The 10,312-nt window shown below is 43.3% G+C and overlaps 1 protein-coding gene across 1 annotated transcript; it reads right to left on the reverse strand.

The window, feature by feature from the left end:
• Positions 1-170: 170 nt before the first annotated feature.
• Positions 171-4,731, reverse strand: LOC101786731 (disease resistance protein RPM1). The gene is made up of 2 exons (XM_022826219.1): positions 4,145-4,731; positions 171-2,558 (listed from the first exon to the last, which is right to left on the reverse strand). The coding sequence occupies exons 1-2, from the start codon at positions 4,621-4,623 to the stop codon at positions 341-343; spliced, it is 2,697 nt and encodes an 898-aa protein (XP_022681954.1). The 5' UTR covers positions 4,624-4,731; the 3' UTR covers positions 171-340.
• Between the last annotated feature and the right edge of the window lie 5,581 nt (positions 4,732-10,312).

The raw sequence follows: 10,312 nt of genomic DNA on the forward strand, positions 1-10,312 counted from the left end.
CTACTGATTTATTATCATTCGGTTGATCTGATTAGCATAACATAACAAGCAAATCTATTTAATCAAAGCAACTAATAATATGCAGGAGAGTTGCATATCTTTTTGACGATTTGAAATTTTCATTACAACACGAGCTGTCCTAAGACGCTCGCAGTGACCAAATCAGCTCAGTACATACTTGTAAGTTGGAAAAACTAGGAATGAAACGAACAGATATAATAGTATAAACAGCTAATTAACATATGTACAGTAATATATACTCCCGTCATAGAGTTTCAACTGAAGCAACTACCTCCAATTCCCCGATAGGCCCCGTTACTACTTGTTCCCCTCCAACAAGCTATTGCTTCATCATGGCGCAGCTCACCACTTCAGGTTTCTTCAGTTTTGTAAGGGCCGGATCGATCTTGCACTCTTCCAATTCACTGAGCTCACGGAGTAAAAGGTCCGTCAGGTTGCCAAACCCACTTCCTCCATGGGAGAAAACAAGCTCTCTCCCTTGAAATGCTTCGTTCGACAACACTAGCTCCGCAAGGCGCGGGAGCGTGCCTAACTTGTCGATGAAGTCTTGGCCCACCAATGAAGACTTGAGAAGCAACCAGCTAAGGTTTTCCAGCGCAAACGGAGCTTCTGCCCCTTCAGCTAACATGTCGATCCTTCCGTGTAGCTCTAGGAGTTGTAGATGCCGCAGGCTAGATCTCGTGAATAGAGTGATTGGGATGGTGTCACCCCTACTGGCCTTGAGGTGCAAGCGAATGAGCGACTCCAACCTCTCGAACGCATCCAAAAGGATGACCCAGTGGTGATCCTTCAACCCCGAGATCTCCAAGCGTCGAAGATTAACCATTTTGTGCAACGGGCTCTTATTTTTGTGCCATGGATGAGCACAGACGACCACGCCCCGGAGTGTTTGCATGTTCTTGAGCAACCCAACTGAGTTGGGTAGTGTTAGCTTTTCTGCTAGAACATGTCGTAGCGTTGGTATCAACCAGAATGCTTGTGGAACTTTCTGCACCCTGCCAGTTTCCTGTATGTCCAACGTCTGTAGGTTAGATAGTTTTGCAATTGTTGATGGCAGCTCTACCAGGCTGCTACTCCGGATGCACAGGTACCTTAGATGGACCAAGTCACCGATTGCGCGAGGTAGCTTTTTTAGTTGCAATCCTCGTAGCTCGATCACTCGCAGTAGCTTGGATCTTAATAGATGTTTGAGAGAATAGTAGTGGTTTGGTTGATCAACATTGATAGCGGTAGCATCCCCACCACCTGCTGCCGAATCACACCTCAAGTACTCAGGAGAGTTGCATCTTACAATCTTCCAATACTCAGAGAAGTGGTATCGGACAGGCTCCGGATTGGAGAAGTGACACCTTAAGGACCGTAGCTTAGGAAAAGGAGCATCCTTATGGATGTCGGCAACATTCCTGAAGTTCTTGATGAAGAGGTGGCGAACAACTGCCGATGATGGGATGTCAGTACTGTCATAGATATCAAGGAAACTACCCTTTTGTGTTTCTAACCGTGCCATGGAATGAAGCCGCCGATGGATAAACACACTTCGGATCAACCCTTTAGAGGTTAAGGGTCCCTTCCAACTTATATTCAGCATACCTCTTGAAATAAGCTCTTTCAGATAATTGTACCCAACATCCTCCATGCTTTCTCCCTTATTTGGCTTGAGGAATCCCTCGGCAGCCCATCGCCTCACCAACACCGCTGCAGTGTAGTTTATGTTCAGTGGCATCATGGAAAAATACAAGAAACACAACTTCAAAGAATGTGGAAGATCATCAAAGCTTAGTGCCAATATGCGCTCGAGACGACTAGACCGCTCCATGTCGTTGAGATGGTTGAGCACATTTATCCACTGGTCGGGGAACTCCTTTCGCCGAAGGAGCCGACCTAAAAGTTGGATTGCCAAAGGAAAGCCGGTTGTTATCTTAAGCACCTTGTCCATTATTTTCTTGTTGAATTCTCTGTTTGACAAGTCTTTACTGCCAAAAGACTTGCTGAGGTGCTTGTTACCACTCCCAAGAGCATGACGACAGAACAGGTAGTGGCTCTCTTCGTTATTGAGATGGGGTACTCTGAGTACACGAACCCCTGTAATTGTAGCTTCATTGCCACAGAGGGCATCCATGATAACCACCCTGCTTCCAAGGTCATCGTCAGGCAGGACGCTCAGCACAGAACTCCAATTAAAGAGCTTATCCATACCATCCAACACAATCACATAACGTTTGCCCTCAAGATACTCTTTGAGGGCACCACGAATTTTTTCCTCGGTCACGGGGGAACGAGCAGAAGGGCACACGCGCTTGTAAATCAGGCATAGTGCATCGGCCTTTGTAGTGCGTGGTGGGAGATTCAGCCAATAAGCATGAGCATCGAAGTGCTTCTTGACCACATCTCTGTCCAACACCATCCGTAAAAGAGTGGACTTGCCAATGCCACTCTCCCCGACGATCGACACGATCGATCTCTTCGTATCACCGCTGATAAGCATGTGCTCCAGCGATGAACTTTCCTCGGTGAAGCCAGTTCTCGGCTCGTCATCCCTACATGGAGTCACGCATGAATTAAGCTTAGGAATATTTATAGTTAGCTAGGATTAATTAATAAAATTCTTGGCAAAGCTTTTGGCGTCCCTTGTGGGGCAGTAGGAAAGGAGTTCGTGTATTAGTATTATATAAGCTAATATAAGGTAGTGGGTTTATGTCGAGCTTAGTCACATGGTCTCATCCTCAAAAGGATTTGAGGCTCTTGTGGTTCAGCCCTTTACATCCTCGTCGAGCCAACTCACCTATACAAACCATACAACCACAACTGCCTCTCTGTTGGACATGTAACGTGTTGTGTGCCCCGTAGGGATCGGAGCATGCACGCGCACCATGTATATGTCAGCATACCATTAGTAATTAACAAAGCGGTTGTGAGCAACTCGATCATATGTTAGATAGATAACAAATACATTCACCTAGCTAACAGTACCGCTTATGTATTTGCACCGCTTCTCGTAAAATTGCCAACGAAATTAAGTTACTCTGTACGTGTTGGAATGTGATGGGTATTAATTTAGCTCATCATTCTGTAAGGTGTGAATAAATTGTGAGTTTTGCGGTCGTCCCCACTAAAAATTGTATTTATTTTTTAGGGTTCCATGTCAGTGGCGGAGCCAAGGCCCGGCCACCTTAGGCCGTTGCCCAGGCTCCCCGGCTACTTGCGCTTTAGCCCAAAGGCTAAGTATAGAGCAAAAGGAGGCATGCTTTTTCCATATTCTTCATGTAAGGAGGCCTATATTATTCATGTAAGGAGGTATGCTGCCTTTGCTAATTGCAAAGATATTGCAAGTTTGTCCCAGAAAATGGTTGAAACTGAAAAATATTTTCTTTTTCCATTGGTCTACAAGCTCATTGAATTGGCATTGTTGGTGCTAGTGTTAACAGCAACTGTTGAAAGGGCTTTCTCAGCTATGAAGACTATCAAGTCTAAATCCCACAATAAGATTGCTGATGATTGGTTCAACAACTTGATGGTGACACATTGAGAGACAACTATTCAATTCACTTGATGAAGCTACTATTCTTCAACGGTTTCAAAACTTGAAAAGTCGCCTGCTCGTGTGCAGCCGTAGTTATCAATAACATTTAGGTTTATCTTTTGTGTTTTATTATCTAAGTCTTGAAATTGTGTACTGAAAAATCATTTTAATATCTTAATTTGAATCTATCATGGTTTCCTAATATTATATGTATGTTATATAATATACTCATGTGCATTGCTTGTCATTGTTAGCTTGGCGTATTGTCTCGCCCAGGCTCTCTAAAATTCCTGGCTCCGTCACTGTTTCATGTCACCTATGTGGATACATGATGGCGACCACCACGACCACCTCCCTATTTTCTCCCGAGGAATCATCAATTTCATAGGGAATACTGAGGCTTTCCTATGTATGGTTTTTCTGACTCATTATTTTAGGGAACTAAATCTTCTCTAGAGTACTCAAAACTTTTCTACCTACGGAAAGAGAAAAACGGTAGGCAAATCGGAGGATTCCAGTAGTGGCTACCTATCTGTTTTTGACTGACTGATCGAATTGAGGTGTAAATGTGTAATTGATCGATGTAAGGAGAGTATACCATACCAGCCATCCGTTGTGGTTATGGACGGAGACGGCGCCGCCTTTGCAGCTGGGGGAGACTGCTCGTCTGGGATGTAGTCTTTTCTGTGCTGGGAGATCTGCTCCAGCCTTGCTCTGATCATGGAGATCCTCCTTGACAAGGCATGGCGGACGGATATCTGGGTGCCGCAGGTGGAGAGGATCTTGAGCAACTTGTTCCAGAGGGGCAGCGCGTGCTCTATGTCGACGCGGAGCATGAACTCGTCCAGCACGTCCTCCACCTCCAGCGCCACCTCCCGCGTCTGCTGCACCCACACGTCCTTGTAGGCGCCGCCGCCCGCCTGCCGGCGCTCGTGGTCCGCCATCTGGACGAACATCTGCAGCCATTGGAGCTTGTCTTTGAGCAGCATCACGTCGTTGCCCACCTCTTGGAGCAACGCAGCCTCCTTCACCACGAACTCTCCCAGTCGGCCCACCACGAAGTTCACGGCCGAGTCAGCCATAATGCTTCTGTTGTGACGATGTTTGTGTGGGTTTTGTGAGAAAGATTATTGGAAGCTCGATCAGAAGGTGTACGTGTGTTGTCCGCGAGAACGCAAGAGGGAGGTGAGTTGTCTACGAGCAACCTGTGCTTGCCTCTCACGTCTTTCCCGTGTTTATATAGGCCATCAACCCATTGCTTTCACATATTTATATTTTATTTACTTTACTCGCACCTTCATATGTGTTGGTATCTGTTTAAGTTAAATTGAACTCTTAGCTTAAGCTATGTGTTTAATATGAAAATCATTATTCTTATCGCCTCCTCCATACATGTATACCAGTCTAAATGACGATGCATATCATGCGTTAATATTTTCTATATTAAATATAAACAAGTAATTTAGAATAGTGTACTTAGCTTTAGGATATCATGTATATTTTTTATAATTACAAGTTTGTTTTAGACTATTTTAATGGCAGCATATATGAGTAATTTGGATACAATTTTAGGGGATGTTTTAAGTTACTTTTCGCGTAGGGTATATTAGATGTTACTTTACATTATTTTTTATAATTATAGAGTTGGATAATTTAAATATATATTTTTTTTCAAAACAATAGATGGATAATTTAAATATAGATTTAGGGATTACTTTATACTGTTTTTATGATGACAGATGTGTGTAATTTTTTTTAAAAGAAATATAATAGATCTAATTGCTATAGCTTACCAGATTGATGGCAGGAATCGTAGGATATTTATGATTTTTATAAGAATTTTTTCTTTAATACGTCTCGTGAGGATTAACATGAAGACTCGAAATGAACCTACAATTAATTAGTAATACAATTAATTAGTAATAGTAAGATATATATCCACGTCCGTAGTACAGTGCAGAACTCCCGGCGGTGCAGGGAGTACTATACGTAGCTTCTCCATCCAGTTTTATTTGTCTGGACCATTATTCCACCAAACTAATCATTGCTCTCGTTGGGTCGATTTGACCATTGGATGCGTTTGTTTTGCGATGGGTGTTTCTAATTTGCTAGCAGGCCTTTCTATGCTCATCGAACAGCGACTGGAACTTTTATTTGATACTCAGTTGTCTTGGTCAATTTGTTTTGCTGGGAGAATTAGGTGGCACCAAATGCAATGGGATGGCACCAGATGCAATGAGGTGTCGCCCGGCCAGCCGAGCCAAACTTAACAAGAGTTGAAATCGTAAAAAAGACCACTGACATCTTAAACCGTTGATGTATACTGAGTTCCATGTAGACTATACATTATATATTGGTTTCTGAGTATCAATTAGCTAAGGGAGTGACGCGACATTATATTAATTTGTACAAATATATACTAGTCGAGAAGATAATAATAACTAGCCTCATCATCAAAAGTCAGACACCACTCGAAAATAAAAGAGGGTGCTATCTATATGACACACCTTGGTGTCACAAACGGTCGAATTTTGCTATTTTTCTCTTGTTGAGTAGCATAGCATATGCATGGAAGGGAAGGAAATAAATTGGGATGCTTCAAAGGTCTTTGGCACCCAATGCAAATTAATTTCTAGTTATAACCAATTTTCACTGATGGGTTTATTCTTAAACTGCCCCAGAGTTAATGCAGTTTCCAGGTGCAATATTTACGCTAGAAACAATTTATGCTAGCACCTCGATTTTCAGGTGCAGAGAAGTGGCTAAAAATGGTGCATCCGGCTCTCGTGGAGGAACGGCGGCGAGGAGCTATGGCGTCACGCATTGTGGTCAGCGGAGCTATCGGCTACTCTCGGTAGTGGAGGGACGGACGGTGCAGCCAGCTGCAGTCGGGTATAATTTGTTTTTGTGTCATCCACCTGCAACGCTGCTATCGGCGGCTGTGACCGCTGGTGGCACTTTTTTTTTTACCGTGGAAAAGCAGCGTTGGCGGGTGATACAAGCACCCGCCAGCGCAAGATGTATTTGTGTTGGTGGTTGGGCACCCGTCAGCACAGATCACCATTTCTACTAACTCAAGCTTGTTGGCGGGTGCTCAAACTGCCATCACAGACACGTTTTGACCGCCAGCAGAAAACTTTGGCATAGTGAATTTTACTATAGAATTAGGTTAAGTAAAAATTCGGACACTACAACATTGTCTTTAATATGGATGTTGAACACTAAAATGTGTTCAGGTATAAAATGTTACATACAACACATCTTCTTTATTTCCGAGGAAATTGCTTGTATAAACTATAATCCAAGTAACTTAACAGGGTATTGATTGGGATGGACGAACCGAATTAATGGCACAAGCGCAACTCTCTTCCGGGCATGAAATTAATTCCCGAGTTGCTTGCCAATACATGCAACCGAATAAGTTGAAATAATAATGTTCACAACATACTATACTGTATTCGGTCAAAAAAACATACTATATGCTGTATGTATAGCATCATCTGCAACCACCCAAAAAATAGACTCAAACAGAGGTGAGCTAATGCTGGCATGAGCACGGTTGGCGTAACTACATGGCTCTTTTTGGTTTTTGTTGGGTGACCATTGACCCAACCAGCGGCTTCAAGTTGTTGGTGATTTAATGAAGACGTAAAAGATACAAATTAAAATTATACTACCACTACCAGCGACCCATGTATTTGTACCGGCACGAGCTCTTATGTCGCGCATGTTTTTCTTACCATCTTACTATACCTACATAGCATACACCAGCCATCTTACTATACCTACATAGCATATACCACATCTCGTAAGAAGGGTGACATCTAGTACTTAATCCTCTAGATTCAAAAGTCAGAAGCAGGAGGTATAGAAAACAAATACTCCGTATTTATAGTTTATGACTAGTAGCAGGACCAGAGCTGTAGTCGTCACGCGTGACGTTACCTTGGATCACTTAGTTACATTATCAGACCCGATGAGGCTTTTTTCAGATAATTGAAAAAGAGACGAGGCGAGTCTTGAGTCATTATTATTATTAGTGCTATTGTTATTACTTTCTTCCTGAATCCCGAAGGAGCCTTCAAATTACCCCATCTATTGTTTTTATAAAGCGCGAGCGTAAGCAGCCATTACAAAATTCTAACCTTATATTTTCAACTAATAATTAGTCTTATAAATGTAAGTTTTATTATATAAAAGTAATGCCATCAGATTTATATTTAAAAGTACTGTCTTATCGTTATATTTTTTTGGTTACGGATAGAAATACATGTCAAATTATAAGCTGAGCTACTGTACCGCCATGTCTTATAATTTTAAATGGAGAGGAGCATTGATATCAATTAACACTATACGAGAAACAATAGAACCCTCTCCATTTTAGAGAAAGAGAAGAAGAAAAGAAGGAAAAAAGAGGAAGAAAAGTGCTCCATAATTAAGTTTGGAGCCTCCATCCACTATGCCAGAAAACCTTTTTACTGGCGGGTAAAACCCCACTGTACTAGTAGGTTCCGCATCCACCAGCAATTTTGAGCCAGCACATATGGCGGTCTGTGCTGGCGGATGCTCGCTCACCAGCACAAAGAACTACTGTGCTGGCGGGTGACATAACCACCCGCTAGCATAGTGGATACCTGTGCTAGCGGGTGACATAACCAACCGCCAGCGAATGGCACAAACTCACCTTATATAACCACCTCCTCCAAGGAAATCAAGAGCAAAACCTCCCCCTTAGATTTAGTGTTTTTGGGCTTTTCCCGAGCTCCTCTCGGGCAAGCGCCAAAATGGAAGGTTGCCTAGGGAGGAAGATGAACAAGAGCTTTTATACCGTGCTCTGTGCTGGCTGGCGACATAAGCCAATCGCCAGCACAGTAGCTCTCTGTGGTGGCGGGCGACATAAGCCAACCCTAAATATAATTAGCTCATATTTGGTTTTCCTAATTAGTCTCCGAATATTTAATATGACATGGACTATCCTTTAGCTCAAGTATTCAAACACTCCTAAATTCCACCATTTCCTGACAGTGAACAATGGTCACATCCATGAGTATGGCTGCCAAGCCTGCCATCATCAATGGTCGAGTAGTTTCGTATGCTTTGCAAACAACAGTGTGTTAACGTAGTTCACTCGGATCGACTCTGAAATCTCTCTCTCTAAAAAGAACTCTCCAGTGAGGAAGATCAATGGCCTAATCACCGTGTTCTTTGGTTGTTGGTGACCCGGACAGGCCGACCAGCTGCTTCAAGTTGAACGGTGTGCGGCAAACTTTGGCGGGCCATCGTAGAAGGCCGACGCGATGAGCTTCGCGGCCCGCTGGGTGAGATGGCCCGCCGAGTCCCAGAACAGGTAGCGCACAGCATCGAGTTGGGCCGGCATCCGCTCTGGGCCCCCCAGCCGCCCGCCGCCGCAGCACGCGGCGTCCACGTTCCACAGCCCAGCTGCTGCCCGTATAAGGAAGGACAAGGCCACGTGCCCATATATTCGTATGTTTTAGCAGCGACGACCAAGCAGCGCTACTAACGGTGAAGCTGCTTTTGATTTCCTAAGCTAATACGATTAATCAAGACCACTGCTGCACTACTGATTTATTTTCATTCGGTCGATCTGATTAGCATAACATAGCAATCTGATTAGCATAACATAGCAAGGGCATACATGCATGCTCGAGGAAATCTATTTAATCAAAGTAACCAATATGTAGGAGAGTTGCGTGTTTTTTTTATTAAGATGATTTGAATTTTTCATTACAACACGAGTTGTCCTAAGACGCTCACAGTGATCGAAGCAGCTCAGTACCTACTTGTAAGTTGAAAAAACTAGGAATGAAACAAACAGATATAATGGTATAAACAGCTAATTAACATATGTACAATAATATATGCTCCCGTCATGGAGTTTCAACTGAAGCAACTACCTCCAATTCCCCGAGAGGACCCGTTACTACTTGTTCCCCTCCAGCAAGCTATCGCTTCATCTTGACGCAGTTCACCACTTTAGGTTTCTTCAGTTTTGTAAGGGTCGGATCGATCTTTCACTCTTCCAATTCACGGATCTGCAGTTATTCAATATGCAGATGATACCTTACTGGTCATGGAAGCCGATCCTGCTCAGCTGCTGCACCTCAAGCATTTGCTTAATCAATTTCGCAGATTTAACCAGCCTTAAAGTCAACTATAACAAGTATGTAATGGTACCTCTAAATACCCCCTGAGGATAAACTTCAGCAGCTTTCGTCAGTCTTCAACTGCCAGGTTGGAAGTCTGCCTTTCACCTACCTGGGGCTCCCACTTGGCACAACAAAACCTAAAATTGAGGAATTCCTCCCTCTAATTCAGAAAGTGGAGAGAAGATTGGGAGGTATCTCTAATATGTTATCTTAGGGAGGCAAACTCGAATGGGTTAATTTAGTTTTTTCGTCCTCACCAATGTTTCACATGGCTACTTTGAAACTCCACAACGGGATCATCACTCAATTAAATAAGTATAGGAAGCACTGCCTTTGGAGAGGATCTGATTTGTCATCTAGAAAACCCTCCAAGACGGCTTGGCCTATGGTATGCCTACCGAAACAGCAAGGAGGACTTGGAGTCATTAACCTGAACAGTCAAAATGAGGCCCTTCTACTCAAGTTCTTACACAAGTTCTTCACAAGAGCTGACATCCCCTGGGTTCATTTAGTCTGGGATAACTATTATAATAATGGGAAGCTGCCTGGTCAGAACAAAGAGGGCTCATTCTGGTGGAAAAATGTAGTCAAACTTCTGGACAAA

This window comes from Setaria italica, chromosome IV (assembly GCF_000263155.2).
Source record: "Setaria italica strain Yugu1 chromosome IV, Setaria_italica_v2.0, whole genome shotgun sequence".
Classification (NCBI taxonomy): Eukaryota; Viridiplantae; Streptophyta; class Magnoliopsida; order Poales; family Poaceae; genus Setaria; species Setaria italica.

Coding starts and splice junctions, on each gene's coding strand:
- LOC101786731 (XM_022826219.1), bottom strand. CDS start 4,623: ATGGCTGACTCGGCCGTGAACTTCGTGGTGGGCCGACTGGGAGAGTTC. Junction 2,559..4,144: donor ATAACCACAACGGATGGCTG/GTATGGTATACT, acceptor GACTCCATGTAG/GGATGACGAGCCGAGAACTG.